At 48.6% G+C, this 17,128-nt stretch overlaps 1 protein-coding gene across 1 annotated transcript in view; it reads left to right on the forward strand.

Annotated features, from left to right (window-relative positions):
- Positions 1 to 17,128, forward strand: part of STX8 (syntaxin 8) — a 228,133-nt gene that overhangs the window by 17,122 nt on the left and 193,883 nt on the right. The window contains exon 4 of the mRNA XM_041000400.1: positions 8,240 to 8,350. Within this exon, the coding sequence (XP_040856334.1) occupies positions 8,240 to 8,350 (111 nt within the window). The remainder of the gene's footprint in view (positions 1 to 8,239; positions 8,351 to 17,128) is intronic.

Here is a 17,128-nt window from a genome sequence, read left to right on the forward strand (position 1 = left end):
GACCTAGAGGAGGCTCCTGGCCCCTGCGCCCTCGTGGAGACCTAGAGGAGGCTCCTGGCCCCTGCGCCCACCTGGGAGACCTAGAGGAGGCTCCTGGCCCCTGTTGCCCACCTGGGAGACCTAGAGGAGGCTCCTGGCCCCTGCGCCCTCGTGGAGACCTAGAGGAGGCTCCTGGCCCCTGCGCCCTCGTGGAGACCTAGAGGAGGCTTCTGGCCCCTGCGCCCTCGTGGAGACCTAGAGGAGGCTCCTGGCCCCTGTGCCCACCTGGGAGACCTAGAGGAGGCTCCTGGCCCATGGGCTTTAGCTTGGCCCATTATCAGGAGAGAACCAGTGCATGGAAAATCTCTCTTGCTCTCATCTTCTCTCTCTGTGTAACTCTGCCTTTCAGAAAAATAAATCTTTCAAAACAAAAAGAACTTAACGGTATTGAAAGAAAAGTTTATTTTTTCAAAGTTCATTAAAAAACTCTGCATGGGTTTCATGAAAATTTTGCACCAAAATAAACTTTCTTTTAATTCTGTTTTTTTTTAAATGAACTTTTTGAAGTGCCCTGGTACAAATTAAGAACTCTTTCTGCTTTTTCAGTCAATGGTTTCTGCTAGTTATTTATTATAGAGTTTTGAGCATGCCACATTAATAGAGTTTGTTCTCCCGAATGCTTGGTCTGACCGTCTGTTGAAAACTCACAGGTTTTTGGTTTATGGAACTCTCAGAATTACTTCCAAAATTATTGAATTAAGCGTTTAGGGTTAGAATACTAGAAAGAATTCCTTATAATATTTTGAAAATATTTAGGTACCTTGATACATATATTGAAGAATTTCCAAGAAATAATAATAATAATAATAAAACTCAACTGTAATACAAGAGTCTTCTTTAAAATCCCATTTATTTTTTCAAAAGCGTGATGCAGGTATGCTATCCCAAGATGGCATTCAGATAATCCACCCCAAGGGGGCGCTCTTAAACCTCCGTGTTTTCAAGGAGACTTTTTCTTTCATAGAATGAGTAGGAGAAGGTAGTGTCTGTTATGAAAGCTTCTTTTTACCTTTCTTGGTCCCCTTCCTTTCTCCCTCATCCCCAAACTTTTTTCTTTAAGATTATTTATTTATTTATTTATTTTTTATTATTTTTATTGGAAAGGCGAATATACAGAGAGGAGGAGAGACAGACAGAGAGGAAGATCTTCTGTCCGATGATTCACTCCCCAAGTGAGCGCAAGGGCTGGAGCTGAGCCAATCCGGAGCCAGGAGCCTCTTCCGGGTCTCCCACGCGGGTGCAGGGTCCCAAAGCTTTGGGCTGTCCTCGACTGCTTTCCCGGGCCACAGGCGGGGAGCTGGATGGGAAGCGGGGCTGCGGGATTAGAACCGGCGCCCATGTGGGATCCCGGGCGTGCAAGGTGAGGACCTTAACCACTGCCCAATCCCCAAACTTTTTACAATTCAATTTTTACACCAAAACAAGCTCATCTTTTCATTCCACTTTCCTGCAAACCTTGTGACATAGTCTAAGTTCTAACAACCTCAAATGGTGAGCGCATATTGGGGGTCCCTTCCCTTCTCTACTGAAAACATCCCGAGGCCGAGTTTAGCTTTGTACTCACAGCTGAGGTTGCAAAGAGAATCCGGTGTTGTAGTGGAGATTTATGTGTGTGTTTTTTTTAAGATTTATTTATTTTTATTGGAAAGGCAGATATGCAGAGAGGAGGAGAGATAGAGAGGAAGCTCTTCCATCTGATGATTCACTCCCAAAGCAGTCACAACAACTGGAGCTGAGCCAGTCCGAAGCCAGGAGCCAGGAGCCAGGAGCTTCTTCCAGGTCTCCCACAGATGCAGGGTCCCAAGGCTTTGGACTGTCCTCAACTGCTTTCCCAGGCCACAAGCAGGGAGCTGGATGGGAAGCAGGGTTGCCTGGATTAGAACTGGCACCCATATGGGATCCTGGCATGTGCAAAGTGAGGACTTTTTAGCCGTTAGGCCATCGTGCCTGGCCCAAAGCTTTTTTCCCACATTGACAAATTTGCTATGTAGACAGGATCTATGCAAGAATCTTCTCGTGTCTAATTTGCTCTGTGATTCTCTCTAGTTTTGTGTGTGTGTGTGTGTGTGTGTGTGTGTGGAGGGGTGTTAAGGTCTGCTCCCTCCTGCTATGAGACGTCGTTTTGCCCGTTGTCTGAGCGTCTGTACCTAGCAGGTATCATGAAGGCTGTATTAGCTTCCCTCCGCCCTGTGTGTAGACCCCAGTGTGGGCGGCATCTCAAGTTCCAGTAATGAGCTAGAAGGAACCCTGTTGTCGGAACCAGCCAGAGCCGAGACCATAAAACGGCTGTACCACTGGGTCACAGTCAGACAGCAGTTCTGCCTTTCTGACTGCAGTAGTTCTGTTGTCTCTACGAGATGAACAGTTACACTTCTCAAGGTTGTTGGGAAAGGTCAAGAAAATACTTTGCAATCAGGGTAGTTATCAGCACTTGTTAGACATGTGCCTCTGGCCAGGCTACTCGCCTCTTCATGCCTCTCTCCTCTCTCTCTCTCTCTCTCTCTCTCTCTCTCTCTCTCTGGCTCATGTGCAAAGCAGATGTCAGCAAATCTAGCTGGCTTGCTTGCAGAATTGCAGCGAGGGTAAGATTCTGGGCAGATGGGGACACTTCACAAATCCTAAGCTGCCGTGGAGAACGCACGGACAGCCACCCTTCCTTCACGGGTGTTTATCTTCACAACACTCAGAAAGGATGACCCAGAACTGGTACTTGTAAAATGGGACCAGCACCTACTTTGAGCAAGGTGAAGACTTGGCCCTGGGGACTGGCAAGGTCCAAGCCCTGGCTCCTCCACTTCCTGTCCCACACTCTGCTAGTGGGGCCTGGGCAAAGAGCAGACCGAGTCCTTGGACCTCCTGTCCCCCACATCGGATACCTGGATGGAATTCCTGCCTCCTGGCTTCCGTCTTGCTCAGTCGCCGCTGTTGCAGCCATTTGGCAAGTGAACCAGTGTATGGAAGACGAATCTCCCGCTCGCTCTCTCTCTTACCCACTCCTTCTCTCTGTCACTCTGCCCCATTTGAATTAAAAAAAAAAATCTTTAAAAAAAAAAAAAAACAATGCAGCCTGGTCTCTCACAAATATTTGGTGGGGCCTGTTGTCTTAAGACGTTGTGCCGGTGAGTTTTCTGGCCACGGAGCCACACGCCGCATCCTGACAGTCGCCCTGTCACAGCCTGGAAAAGTCGTTATTTGCACATGCCCTCCTACTGCAGAGCAGTCCATTCACAAACTAAGACTTTCCTGAATGTCTCAGCCTGCTCTCAAACTGAGAGAAAATGCCAGAGAGGGGGCCAGGGTGCCCTGTGCCTCCAGCAACCTCATCAGCGCCAGTCGCTTCTTCCTTATCTGGCCTTGGGACGCCCCCCCCCCCCATCATTCAAGTTGGTGCCAGAGGAGGTCCCTGGCCCCAACCGCTGCCCCTATGTCCTACTGGTCCCCTTTAGCCACAGTCACACCATGTCCCCACTCTTCCATTCCACCCAGCTCATATACACATAGAATGCACGTGTCAAAGGGGTCACTTCGTGCTTTGTCGATGGTCCCTTAACCTGTCCTCTGTTTACGTTCCCTCTTCCCACCTCCTTACATGCTTCTCTCCCAAGAGATTGTTTTTTAATCAAATATAAAGCCAAATAATAGGATGTTCCTAATTGGTTAGTTTTATGGAATATTTTGAATTCATGTAGTATATGTTGAGTATCCCTGTATGAAATGCTTAGACCCACAAACGCTTGGTTTTTTGTTTGTCTGAATTTTGAAATATTTTCATATAGGTAATGAAATATCTTGGGGAAAGGGCTCAGGTCCAACATGTCAAATTCATTCACGTTCCACATGTATTGTATAGACATGGTCTGGAGGGAATTTGAGGCAATGTTTTAAATGTATTTGTGCACAAAACAGTTTTCGTAATACTGAGTGTCCCACATGCAGCAACACATTGGAGTTCAGGAGGTTTAGGATTTGAATTATTTTGGATTTTCCAGATGAGGTTTGTTGTCACCTTGTTCCAGTTTTTATTTCTAACCGGATTCTAAGAAGTGGAAAGTTAAGTGAACCGTGACTGCAGGCCTCAGGATGGGCAAGGCCAGCATGGTGCCAGGGCAGAAGGCCTGCCCACATGAGAAGGACCAGGCTCCGGCCCAGGAGGGCCATTTCCAAGCCAGGCAGGAGAGCTGGGCCTTGCCCTGTTGGCGAGCAAAGCCAGGAGTCAGACACAGCCTCTTTGTCCAAATAGCTCATCTACACAACGTAATCACCAAGTAGTGCCACTTTTAATTAATTGACATACCTTAATTGCCATTTGCTCTTTTAAAAAAATTTATTTATATTTTTATTGGAAAGGCAAATTTACAGAGAGAAGGAGAGACAAAAATCCTCAATCTGCTGGTTCACTCCCTAAATGGCTGCTGTGGCAGAGCTGAGTTGATCCAAAGCCATGGCAGCCAGGAGCTTCTTCCAGGTCTCCCACGTGGATGCAGGGGCCCAAGCACCTGGGCCATCTTGTGCTGCTTTCCTAGGCCACAGGCACGGAGCTGAATGGGAAGTGGAGCAGCCAGGACTCAAACTGGTACCCATCTGGGATCCTGGCCGTTGCGAAATGAGGATCAGACAATTGAGTCATCGCTGTCAATTTGTTCTTAACATTAAAATCTGTGACTAGTGTCTGATGGGTTTTAGATTTTTACCCCTATTGTAATAATAATAATAATAATAATAATAAAAACCTTTCTACCTCTGTGTATCTTTTATTAACTCCCCTTCCCCCCAGTGGCTCCTCACCTCTCCCTCATCTCCGTTCTGTCCCATCGCATTCTTCCTCCTTGATGGTGTTGATGGCTGATACCCACCACCCCAGGCTTTCCTAAGCATGACGTGGGTAGATATGTTAAAATTACTTTAACTAAAAATTCTCAAAAGTTTGTAGGAAAACGAAATTAAAAGTTACTTTGGTACAAAAAAAAAATTCTGAAATCCGTGCAGTTTTTTTCCTAATAAGCATTTTCCATGAGTGTTTTGGGGTCCTCTCAACATTATCCCTCTGAGTTTAAAATTTATATATGTATTTATGTATCTGAGAGGAACATAGATGCACTAAAGGGCATGCAGAGAAAGCTCCTAATTAACTTTCTGCAAATGCCACAGCAACAGGTAAGGCTGTGCTGGGCTGAAGCTGAGAGCTGCAGGTTCAATCTGGGTCTCCCTTGGGGGTGGCAGGAATGCAAGTAGTTGAGCCCTCTTCTGCTGCCTAGCAGGCTGCGCGCGTTAGCAGGAACTGGAGTCCGGAGCGGAGTTAGAATTTGAACCCTGGCGCTCCAGTATGGTGTGTGGGCGTCCCAACCACCGTGTTAACTACTGCTTGCTGCTTCTGCTTCCCACCCCCTCTCTTTTGCTCTAACACCTGTATGTGGAGATAATTCCATGTCAGACAATCCCCGCATTTAGTCAAGCATCTAGCAGCATTAATTAGCATCGTTATCAGTCTACAAACAGCTTCCCTGTTCATTTCTTAAAAAGGTTTATTTTATTTTTATTTGAAAGGCAGAGTTACAGAGAAAGAAGGAGAGACAATGACCAAAGCTGGGCCATCCAAAGCCTGGAACTCCCTTGGGGTCTCTCCTGTGAGTGCAGAGGCCACCTTCTGCTGTTTCCCCAGGCACGTTAGCAGGAAGCTGGGTTGAAAGTGGAGCAGCTGGGACTTGAACCAGTTCTCAGGTTGGAATGCCATCATGACAGGGTCAGCATAACCCATTGTGCCTCAGTGCTGGCTCCAGGCTGTGTAATTCTTATCACAGTGTCTATTTTTTTTTTGTAAATGACTTATTTTTATTTAAAAGGGAAAGTTATACAGCAAGGAGAGAGATTATCGCTCCACTAGTTCACTCCCCAAATGGCTGCAAGAGTCAGAACTGGGTGGGTCAGGAGGCAGGAATCAGTTCTTCCAGGTGTCCTACGTGAGTGCAGGGTCCCAAGTCCTTGGGCCATCCTCTGCTGCTTTTGCTGGCACATTAGCCAGGAACTGGATAGGAAGTGGAGCGGCCCAGAGGCAATGAGCTGGAGTCCATAGTAGATGCTGGCACTGCAGATAGAAGCTTCACTGCTATGGTGCTGACCCCTCTATTATTATTGTTATTATTTAATTTGGGTATAGTTTCTTTTAGGTAGAAGAAAGCCTTCTGCTTTATTGATAATCCACTGTTAATATTTTTAAAACCATGGATATTCTTGATATGCATTGGTAAAAAGGGCCAATATTTGACTATTTTATTACTGTGGAGGAAGTGCTTAAGCTCACAGTTTCTTAGTTACACTTGCCACTTCACAATTTCCAGGACGGATTGTTCCATGACTGTCAGTCCAGCAGGAGACGGGAGAATCATGGTAGTGATTGGACTCAGGAAGGTATGACTTTCTGGATTGCAGGGAGAATTCATTTTTCAGGTATCTATCTAAAGCCACAAACATTGCTCAGCCTCCTTGGTTTCTGGAAATTGATCATTTTTCTTTTCTTTCCTCTTCTTTCCTCTTCTTTTCTTTTTTTCTTTAAAGATTGGCTCCTTTATTTGAAAGGCAGAGTTACAGAGGGAGAAAGAGAGATGTTCCATTCACTGGTTCACCCCTCAAATGGCTACAACAGCCCAGAGTGGGCTTGGCTGCAGCCAGGGGATCAGGAACTCCATCGCAGTCTCCCACCTGGGTAACAGGGTCCTCAGCACTTGGTCCATCCTCCATTGCTTTCCCAGGCACATCAGCAGGGAGCTGGGTTGGAGGTGGAGCAACCACGACAGAGACTAGCTGGGTCTACTTGCTTTGGGTCTAGCTGCAATACTTGTAAGCCTTTGAAAGGCTGTGTGAGCCCCAAGGCTCATTCATGTCTTGGTTCTTGTAACTAGATCTAGTTGCTTGTGGCCAGGGCTGTTTTGACTCACCAGCTTTTGAGCTGTCATAAACAAAGGCAGTTTAATAAGAAGGCAAAAAGCAGATAAAATTGAGTAGGGCTGGCTTATTCCTGTGTTTGTTTTATATCTTCTGTCAGATCCTTTTTTAAAGTTGTGTTGTTAGCTTCCTCCAAAACTCATGCACTTTATGGCAGATTTCTCCTTCTCTCTCTGTCTCTCTCTCTCTCTCTCTCTCTCTCACACACACACACGTGTGTATGGTTTCAGGGAGACTAATATGTAAAACTTTAGATTTGTTCTTGATATTATTTTTGAACATTCACCAAGAAGGTAGAATTGTCTTGGAAAAGGTGTTTTTATCTGGTGCTGCAGTTCAATAAAGGTGAAATAACAGACAGTAGATACAACAGTTGACTAACAGCTTGCTTTTTGAACTCCTAACTTAGAATGCTCATTACAATAATACACTGAAATGCAGTTATTTCTTTGTGATTTTTCCTTAGAAGACACGTGGTGCATTTTAGTAACAAACTGTTAGGGACTGTAGGGGAGGCCTCTCGCTGTCTGCAGTGCAGGCATCCCACGTAGGTGCCAGTTCGTATCCCAGCTGCTCCACCTTCAATCCAGCTCCATGCTTATGACCTGGGAAAGCAGCAGAGGATGGTCCAAGTCCTTGAATCCCTCCCTGCTCCTGGCTCCTGGCTCTGGACCAGCCCAGTTGACTGCTGCAGTCAATTGAGGTGTGGGCCAGAGGATGGAAGATCTCTCTCTCCCCTCTAACTCTGCCTTTCAGATAGATAAGTAGATCTTTCTTTAAAAAAAAAAAAAGTGAAAAAGATCAGGGACATTAGAAAAATATATATGATTTGGTAATTGGAACATTTATAAACCTTGTTCCAGGTAGATGACTAGGGGTTACAATGGAGAAAAGAGGTCTTCACAGACAATAGCCTCTCCTCTTCAGAAACAAAATCGTAGGGTAACTATAACTCAACCACCAAGGACCCCCAGAGCCCAGGTGGCCCCTGTTAGACTGGGAGAGTCCCTTAGGGGTTGGCCACCGGGAGCCTTGTACACTAGCTAGGTCCCTGTTTGTAAGTCCCTCTGCGGTGGTACTCACTGCCTAGGTCCTTGACCTCTGATGCCGAAGGGCACAGCTGCAGGACATGCAGACGGGGGGTCAGGTCTCCTCAGAGTATCAGTGGTTAGAGCTGGTGGGAAACCAGAAGCACCCTGAGGTGCTAACAGGGGGAGCAAGGCCAAGGACCCACCACTGGACCTTAACACACTGCCTGCAGAACCCAGCTGGAGGGGGATCGGAGACAGAACCTGCTGGATGACCTCGTGACGCGGGAGAGACTGCTCCTGGCATCCTTCAAGAATGAGGGCGCGGAGCCCGACCTGATCAGGTACAGTGCTTTCCTTTGGCGGGGTTGGGCTGCTGGGCGGGTCGAGGTAGATGGGGCAGGCATCACAGCTGCTTCTTGAATGGCTTCAAGTTCCTTAAGGAAATGCATTCAGCTCACGTGTAGCGCCTTTGAGGGTCGTTTTCGACTCCAGTCTATTTCTTTTTTTTTTAAGAGTTAGTAAAGCTGAACCTAGAAAGTGGAATCTCACCTTGTGGGGACTGGGGTGGCAGGGAGGGGGGACATACTCAGAATAATAATGAAATCAGGAAAATTCTTGGTTTAGTTTTATGTTTTGCTTTGCTAGCCTGCAGTCATTATATATATACGGAGGGGGAAAAATGAGTGACCTAAAAAAAAAAAGGCATGTAATACAAACGTGTGCTAAGAAGACTGTAGGCTGTGGTCTCTGGAGGTGGAGTGAGGAGCTGGATTCTTCTCCCTGGGTCCTTGGCCAGCGGGCGGTGCAACATCAGAAAGCCCACAGCTGCTCTCAACTCAGCTCTGTGGCCGGCCCCGGTTTTTCCAAGGCTGGGGCTGAGAACCCGTAAACTGTGACATCTTTAGTAGAATTAGCCTCCCTCCCCCTTCCACGTGTTTCTTGGCTTCCCCGTAGGAACCACGATGGAAAGAAATGAGTTCTAAGTGGAAGCCGGCCTCTGCTCTCCTCCACTAGGGTTGTTTTGCCTTTCCTGGCGGGAGGCAGTTTCTCCCTGCAGTAGTTTCTAGTTAGGAACTGAGTAGTCCCAAGAGCCACGTGTGCCCCGAGCCACGCATTACCACACTCCAGACTGTTAAATTAGAGGGGATATGGGGGAGCTGGGGCCGGGAAGAAGGAGGCTTCCAGGTGATTCTGCCATGCAGCCATGATTGCAAACCCTGCCCCTTGGATGAGCCCTGGAAGAGGAAGTCGTTTTCTCCCCCAACACCTGTTGGTTCCAGCAGTGGTGCGGTTGGGAGCTCCAGGAGGCCAGGCAGAATGTGAGGCTGTTATGGGGCAGAAATGAAACCGAGGAGTCAGAGTGGCGGTGCACTCCCGGCCACGCGCTGGGCAGGGTTTGTAAGTGGCAGAAGGACGCCCACGGTGGCCCCATTAACTGCAGTCATACCAAGCGTTGGCAGCTTTCAGTGCGTTGGTCTGGGGTGAAGTGAAGTAGAGGAGGATGGTGAAGCAGGTGGTTGAAACGGAACCAGGTAAGCAAGGGATTCGGGGGTGAAAAGGAACTCGTATCTTCACACTGAAGGGAGAGCTCTCCTGAGTCGGTATGTAAGAGTTTAGTTACGGGGGAATGCACGTCAAGGAGAGGCGTGAGTGATGGTCTGAAGCAGGGAAGCACTTCAGTAGTTCTCCCGGGCAGTGGAGGATGGGGGCCATGGCACGCGGTCATTGGTTGCTGAGAGATGGTTGGCCGCCAGGCTGTTTATTGGTCTCCATGGTGTCGTTTAACGATGATAAAAAGGGCTGTCTTAGGAATTAGGTGTTTGCGGCTTTTGTTGTGTTTTTAAGTTTAGTTTTACCTACCTGAAAAGCAGAGCAAGAGACTCTATCTTCCATCTATAAGTTTGTTCCCTACCGGCTTGCAGTGGCCAGGGCCTGGCCAGGCCAAAGCCAGGAGCCTGGAAACTCCATTCGGGTCTCCCACACAAGTAACAGGGGCCCAGAAGTACTTGTGTCATCATTTGCTGCTTCCTGGGGTCTACATGAACAGGAGGTTTGAGTTGCCAGGACTTGAACCAGGTGCTCTCCTATGGGCAACCCAAGCAGTGGCTAAACTTAATGGGAAGTCAGATACACAGAGAGGGAAATGTGACTGCTGATTCCCTCCCCAAGAGACCATAATAGCTGGAGCTGAGCTGATCTGAAGCCAGGAGCCAAAAGCTTCTTCTAGGTCTCTGATGTGAGTGCAGGTCTCAAGGCTTTGGGCCATCCTTGACTGCTTTCCCAGGCCTCAGGCAGGGAGCTGGAAGGGAAGAGGAATGGAATCCCGGTGCGTTGAAAGTGAGGACTTTAGCCGCTAGGCTACTGTGCCGGGTAAGGCTTGAGCCCCTCCTGTTTTTAATTTTAAGTCATCCTCGTGATCTCTTGTGATAATTTGTGAGCATTTCAAAAAGTTCATGGAAAATTGGGGTCAAAGATAACTTTATTCCAGTATGAAAAAAAAATGTGAAGGCTGGGTGTGTTTTCACAATAACACATTTTATTCCCAAGTTTTTACAGACCCCCTTATATCCCTAGATTTTAAAAAATGTATATTTTTTGGCTAAGTAATCAATTAGCCTTTACTTCTTTTCCATGCATTTCTAGAAGTGCCCTTCTTGGGTCTCTGCTCTGCCAAGCACTGCCTCCTGCAGCTGACACATCTCAGCATTCATCTCATGGGAGCCGGTTAGAAACTGGGAGTTTCTACGAGCTCTTCAGGTGGCACAAGAACACATGCTATACTTTGAGGAGTTCTGATGCATAGAATGGGTTCTTCACAGTGGTACCTGGCATCAGAGTTACCCAAAAGTTTTTACTGGGGGAAAGAGAGAGAAAAGCAAGTATCTGGACTGTGTGTGTGATTAAGGTCTGAAGTGAGATCCCGGTGGCAGGCAGGCCTGGGGCAGACGCTCAAGGTGCTTCTAGCAGACAGGTACTGGCCCTAACGCTTAACAGCCCATGTCTGTGTTGGATGGCCAGGTCCTAGGTGTTAACGCCAAGTTCATCGGTGCCTTTGGCTCAGGAGTTCTTAATAATTAGCTTAGTCTACATCGGCAGCACCTGGGCGTGAACCCGCCTGTCCTCTCCCACATCTTGTTTTTTCTGTGTCGTCTTTTCCTGGGGCCTGGCTTGCAAAGTGTGTTCATTGTCTTAGAAAACGGGTCTCAGATTGACTCTAGCTGTGGCACCAGTGGCTGGCAGGGACTGCCTTCTGGAGGTTTTTTTGGTTTGTTTTTTGTTTGTTTTTAGCTGAGGCCATCTTGAGCCCTATGTTTCAAACCAAAATTGTTAAGTCTGTGGGGAAATTGGGGTCAGGTTGAGGGGAGCTGATAAGTGGCAGGTTAGCAGCGAAAGCAGTTTTCCGGATGGAGGCCTCCTGGGGCCCTCCCAGGCCCTGCCTGCCTCTAGGGCTGCCACCTCCCCTCTCTGCACACAAGGTTGATTGACAGGGTAGGCCCAAGGCTGCCACTTGCTCCCTGGGTGACTGTTTGAGGGCGCCATGAGATGCGTGGAGGAGCAACTGTGATGTCAAGGTCGTCGGGATCCCGAGGATTGACGTGATCGAGGTAACCAGCCAGACCTCCTGACGCGCTGTAAGAGGAATCGGAGGGCAAAAGATACGTGTTGTGTTGTTCGAGAACTGTGTGGGTGCGCTGAAGGAGAAATGTCTCCGAAGGCAGGCTGAGGAGAAGGCGCACTGGACACTGGTCCAGTTGGCATGGAATGTGGCCCAGAGTAAGGGGGCAAGGTGGTGTTGAGGTGTGGGTCCCCCAGAAAGAAGGAAAATCACTGTGTGTGAATACGGGACGGACAGCGGTGTGTGGCCTGGAGGGTGAATTCCACACCCACTTCCCATTGATGAATCCTTGCCAGGACTAGAGTTGTCTGTGTCCCCAAAGTACCAGTCCCACAGACACCTCAGTGGAGTCTCATCAAGGAGAAATGTGTGCTAAATACAAACCATGGCGTAGTTAGTGCCTGGGGAACCTGCGCAGGGACTGTGTGGGTGGCAGCGACCCAGGAGCCAGCGGGGAGAGTCCCGGTGTGCACTCACCGGAGGTGAAAAGCGTTATGTGTGATTGGGCGAGCAAATCAATGATCCAGGAAAAACACATGATTGCAGAGTTGAGGCCCGACTTGCTGGTCTTTGTTGGAGCGTTCGTTTTGCCTTCTTTCCTGCCAGTCTCCACCCTTGAGGTGCTCTCTCACCGCACCCCCAGTTTCTCATCCCTAAGTGGGTCCTGCCTTCTGAGGGTTGACTGCAGAGAGAAGACATGGTCTGGTCCAGTCCACCCCTCGGAGGGGCACTGTCGATGCCTTCATTGGCAGGAGCCTGTTCGTTTCCTGGAGAAACCACCTCCCCGCTCCGCTCTGTGCTGCTTCAGTGTCTCTGGCATCTCTGGGAACTCACTGAGATCTCCCTGGCCGTCTTCCCTGTGAGGTCCAAGCCCGGGGCCCACCCCGCGGTGTTTTGATCGGCTTCTCTTATTTCTTGATGTCTGGGGTTGCTTTGTCGCTTTGGGGTCGGGGCACAGGTCTTTCCCCTAGATGGCCACCCGCAAGGCTCGACAGGTTCCAGTGTTACAGACGAGCTCTCCAGGGCTCCGTGTGTCGCAGATGCCTGACCACACCGCCACCATACGTGCGGGGAACTACAGTTAGCCTGCTCTATCCCGTCATTTCCCAGCCCCCAGTAGCTGACACCCTAAGATCAGTGTGCTCCACCCTACCAGAACTGGCCGACCCCTGCCTCTTTCCAGAGCCCTCTCCGTCCGTTCCCCACCCAGCCCCATTCCTGCTTGCTTTGGACAGCAGTTCTCTCTCTTCCCCCCATCCCTTGTTTCTTGGAGTCTTTCTACTTCCTCCATCTTCCCCTGACCCCTTCTGTCTCTTATGAAGGACAGGAGAATGTTGTCACACTTGACTCTGGATCAGTATTTCCATTGCACAAACTTTAGTGAGGCACTGGGCGTAGCTGCACATGCAGTTGTCACGTGAAGGAATCTTCGTGTTACCTTACAGATTACTGGACTTTATCCTCAAGCAGCAGGCCTTGGCCTAGAGAAGCAATGGCTGACTAATTCAGGGTATTTGGGAACTTGTTAGAGAAGTCTCTCCATGCCACAGTGTCTCTGAGAAGAAGCCAAGCCCCGACTTAGAAGGCAGTGGCACAGCTGCAGTGGCCCCCGTGGCCCTCCAATAGAGGAGAGCTGGCTAAGTCCCACAGTTAGTTAAATCTTGCTCTGTAAAGGCGGGGTGGCTGTGGGGGGGCGGGGAATCATTGCATACCCCAGTGCTCTGCAACCGTCTCGAAGATTATGCGATTAACTCGGCTGTAGTGGGTGGCTAATTGGCCAAGCTTTCATCTTCACACTACCAACTATGCGGAGGATTACAGGGAACAGGAAGTTAGTACGCGTTGGAGATCCTAGTTACGCATCGGGAGGCCGATTGCTGAAGTCGAAAAGATGATAATGACACGTTCGCATTTTCTCAGAGTGCAAATTGTTTCAATTGTAGATAGGTGGGGTCTTCAGAAAGTTCATGGAAAAGGAAAAAGCCAGGCATGGATGTCAAAGGTTTTCTTTGAAATACTTGCATTGCTCTGTGGACTTTTTGAGATACAATCTTACAAAACTCTTCCCTTGAGCTACCGATTAAGAAAATTTTTTTCCAATGTTATGTTTTATGTCACTGTAATTATTAAAAAAAGATGTGCAAAAAAAAATTAGCATTCAATTTAAAAATACCTGTCCTACCCCTGACACCCGCATTGTAAACCATTGATTTTTTTTTTTTCCTGTGTAAAGCTTGTTTTCTGAGAAGGAAATGGCTTAGATAACCACAAGAATCACTGATGGACTCTCCCTTGGTTACTGTTATTCATACTCAGCTAGCCTACTCTGCTAGAAGTGGGAATTGCTAAGGAAGAGCAGCATCAGCCGGCTCGTGTGAGACTACAGATGAGCCATAATTTTCTGTCCCTTTTATTCATACCCCAGAAATCGAACTTCTTAGATTTTTCCAGACCTGGTGTGGTGACTCATTTGACTAATCCTCCCCTTGTAAGTGCCATAATCCCATATGTGCACTGGTTCGGGTCCCCGCTGCTCCACTTCCCATCCAGCTCCCTGCTTGTGGCCTGGGAAAGCAGCAGAGGACGGCCCAAAGCCTTGGGACCCTGCACCTGCGTGTGGGAGACCCAGGAGAAGCTCCTGGCTCCTGGCTTCGGATTGGCTCAGCTCTGGCTGGCTGTTGTAGCCATTTGAGGAGTGAACCAGTGGATGGAAGATCTTTGTCGCTCCTTTCATGCAAATCTGACTTTCAAATCAACATAAATAACATCTTTAAAAAAGAATAGTAAAACTCCCCATTACTGTAATGAAAAGGGCAAGGAAGCAAAAGTGTCTTAGGCAAGCCCACCTGCTTTGACTGCCGAGATGGCTGAGTGCCCGCTGCGTCCCAGGCACGCGTCGTGGCAGTGTTGTGGGAGAAGCCTGCAGCATCCAAGCGGCAGCTACCTTTTGCACTTGAATTGCTGTGATTGTATGACTGTAGCCAGGAAACGGAGAATCCTACAAGGAAGTCAGGTGAATTCATAAGCAAATTGTATTATGCTGTTAGACATTACCAGTGGGGGAATTGATTGGCTAGGGAGACTTCATGGTTTAATATTTAATCATTTTCTTTTTGGTGAGTATATATACTATATTTTACTTTTACTGGAAAGTCAGGCTTAGAGATAACTTCCCAAGTGACTGTAATGGCTGAAGCTGAACTGATCCGAAGCCAGGAACCAGAAACTTGTTCCTCGGCTCCCACGTGGGTGCAAGGTCCCAAGGCTTTGGCCCGTCTTCTGCTTTCTCAGACCATAAGCAGGGAGCTGGAAGGGAAGCTGGGCTGCTGGGATTAGAACCGGCGTCCCTGTGGGTGCATGCAAGGCGAGGACTTTAGTTGCTAGGCTACCGTGCCGGGCCCTACATATACTATTTTTAAAATATTTATTTGGAAGGCGTAGAGAAGGAAAGATAGATCTTCATTTGTTGACTCATTTCCCAAATGACCGCAGCAGGCCAAAGCCTAGAGCTTCATCCGGGTCTCTTACGTGGGTGCAGGGACCCAACAACTGGGGCCGCCCTCTGCTCCGTTCCCTGGTGCTTTAAGGACCTGAATTAGAAGTGGGGCATCTGGGACTTGAACTGGTGTCCGTGTGAGATGCCAGGCAACAGCTTGACCTGTGTATTGTTTCTTAGGCTAGATTCGATGTTCCTCAAAGCTGGCGACCAAAGCCTAGCATCATGCTTGACTATTAGCAAATAAATGTTTCTCTTCGTATCTGTCTCTTCCATCACAAGCCGCATAAAAGTGGAAATTCAGTAGACAAATTTGCAACAAAACAGAGCAAGTACAAGATTGAGAGCACAGGCGTGTGAGCACCTCCTTGCTCCTGTCCACTGACCCCCTGCTCGCGATGCCCACAGCAGCTGGGAGGGGCCAGCCGGGAGCCGGGAACTCCATCCGGGAGCTCCATCCGGGTCTCCTGGGGCAGTGTAGCAGGACCTTAATGACTCGAGCCATCACTGTCGCCTCCCAGCGTACGTGTCAGCGAGAAGCACGATTTGTGGGCCACTTTTTTTGGGGGAGGAGGGGGCGGTGGAGAGGACAAGAGAGGCAGTTTTTGGTACTATTAGGCCAAAATATGAACATTTTGAGTCAATCCAGTAGTTGCAAGGGACTCTAGGAGATTTTTTTAAAGAGATTTTCCAAGTGTCAAGTAAGCGGTCAAACCAGTCATACTGTAGGAAGCAGTGATTGGTGGAAGCGAAGGGGCTGTCCATTCCGAGGTACAGGTTCCTCACGGCCTTTCCCGAGGCAGCCACGTGTGACAGCTCGGCTCTTTTCATGTCAGTATCCTCCCGGAGGTGATTCCCACCCACCCACCACACACACCCCTCTCGCCTGTGTTTTGATCTTACTACATGAATTATGGTGCAGTAGGCACTTGCCACTGTGTTTTTTTTTCTTTTTTGCTTAGCGCTGTATCTTGAAGACTGTGAAATCGCATGTTGAAAGTAGCATTTGTAAATATCTTTAAATTATGTCAGAACTTGGCGAACAGCTGTCTGAAGCTTTTAATTTATTTATGAGGCTGTTACTTCTTGAAGGGATATCTGTTAATGTTTTTTTAAATTTTATTTTGATTGGATATGCAGATTTGCATGAGCGAAGGCGAGGCAGAAAGATCTTCCATCCGTTGATTCACTGCCCAACTGGCCATAATGGCCAGAGCTAAGCTAATCTAAAGCCAGGAGTCAGGAACTTCTTCCGGGTCTCCCATGTGGGTGCAGGGTCCCAAGGCTTTGGGCCGTCCTCGACTGCTTTCTCAGGCCACAGGCAGGAGCTGGAAAGGACGTGGAGCAGCTGAGCACAAACCGGCACTCATTGGGATGCCAGCACTTGGAGGTGGAGGATTAGCCAGTTGAGCCATGTGCCGCCCCTACCTTTTTTTAAGATTTATTTTGTTTACTTAAATGCAATAGTTAGAGAGATTTTCCCATCCTCTAGTTCATTCCCAATCCTTGCAACAGCCAGGTCGTGGCTAGGCCAGAGCCAGGCGCCTGGGACCCCATCTGGTTCTTCCTCTTAGGTACAGGGGTCCAAGCATTAACAGGGAACTGGACCAGATACAGAGTAGTGAGGACTTGAACTTGCAATACGGAGTGAGATGCCAGTGTTGCAGGTGGCAACCTAGCACCCTGGGACACAATGCCAGTCCTTGAAGATGTTTCAGGAGCCAGCCGAGTGGGGGACTTGGAGCAGGAGAGGAGTCAGCCCCTTGGGCCACCTGCACCCCTGGTTCACATTTCGGCTATTTTGTGCTTTGAGCTTCCTGGTCACGTGCCAGGTGATGGCCAAGTATTTGGGTCCCTGTCACCCACATTCGGAGACCCAAGTGGAGTTCCTGGCTCCTGATGTCCACCGGACGCAGCTTCGGCTGTCACAGGCTTTTGGGGAGTAAGCTAGCAGATGGAAGGTCTCCAACAGGGTCTTTAAAACACGAAACAACCAAGACGTCTGAG

The sequence above is a fragment of the Ochotona curzoniae genome, unplaced genomic scaffold (genome assembly GCF_017591425.1).
Source record: "Ochotona curzoniae isolate NIBS_2020 unplaced genomic scaffold, NIBS_Ocur_1.0 scaffold_2453, whole genome shotgun sequence".
Lineage (NCBI taxonomy): Eukaryota > Metazoa > Chordata > Mammalia > Lagomorpha > Ochotonidae > Ochotona > Ochotona curzoniae.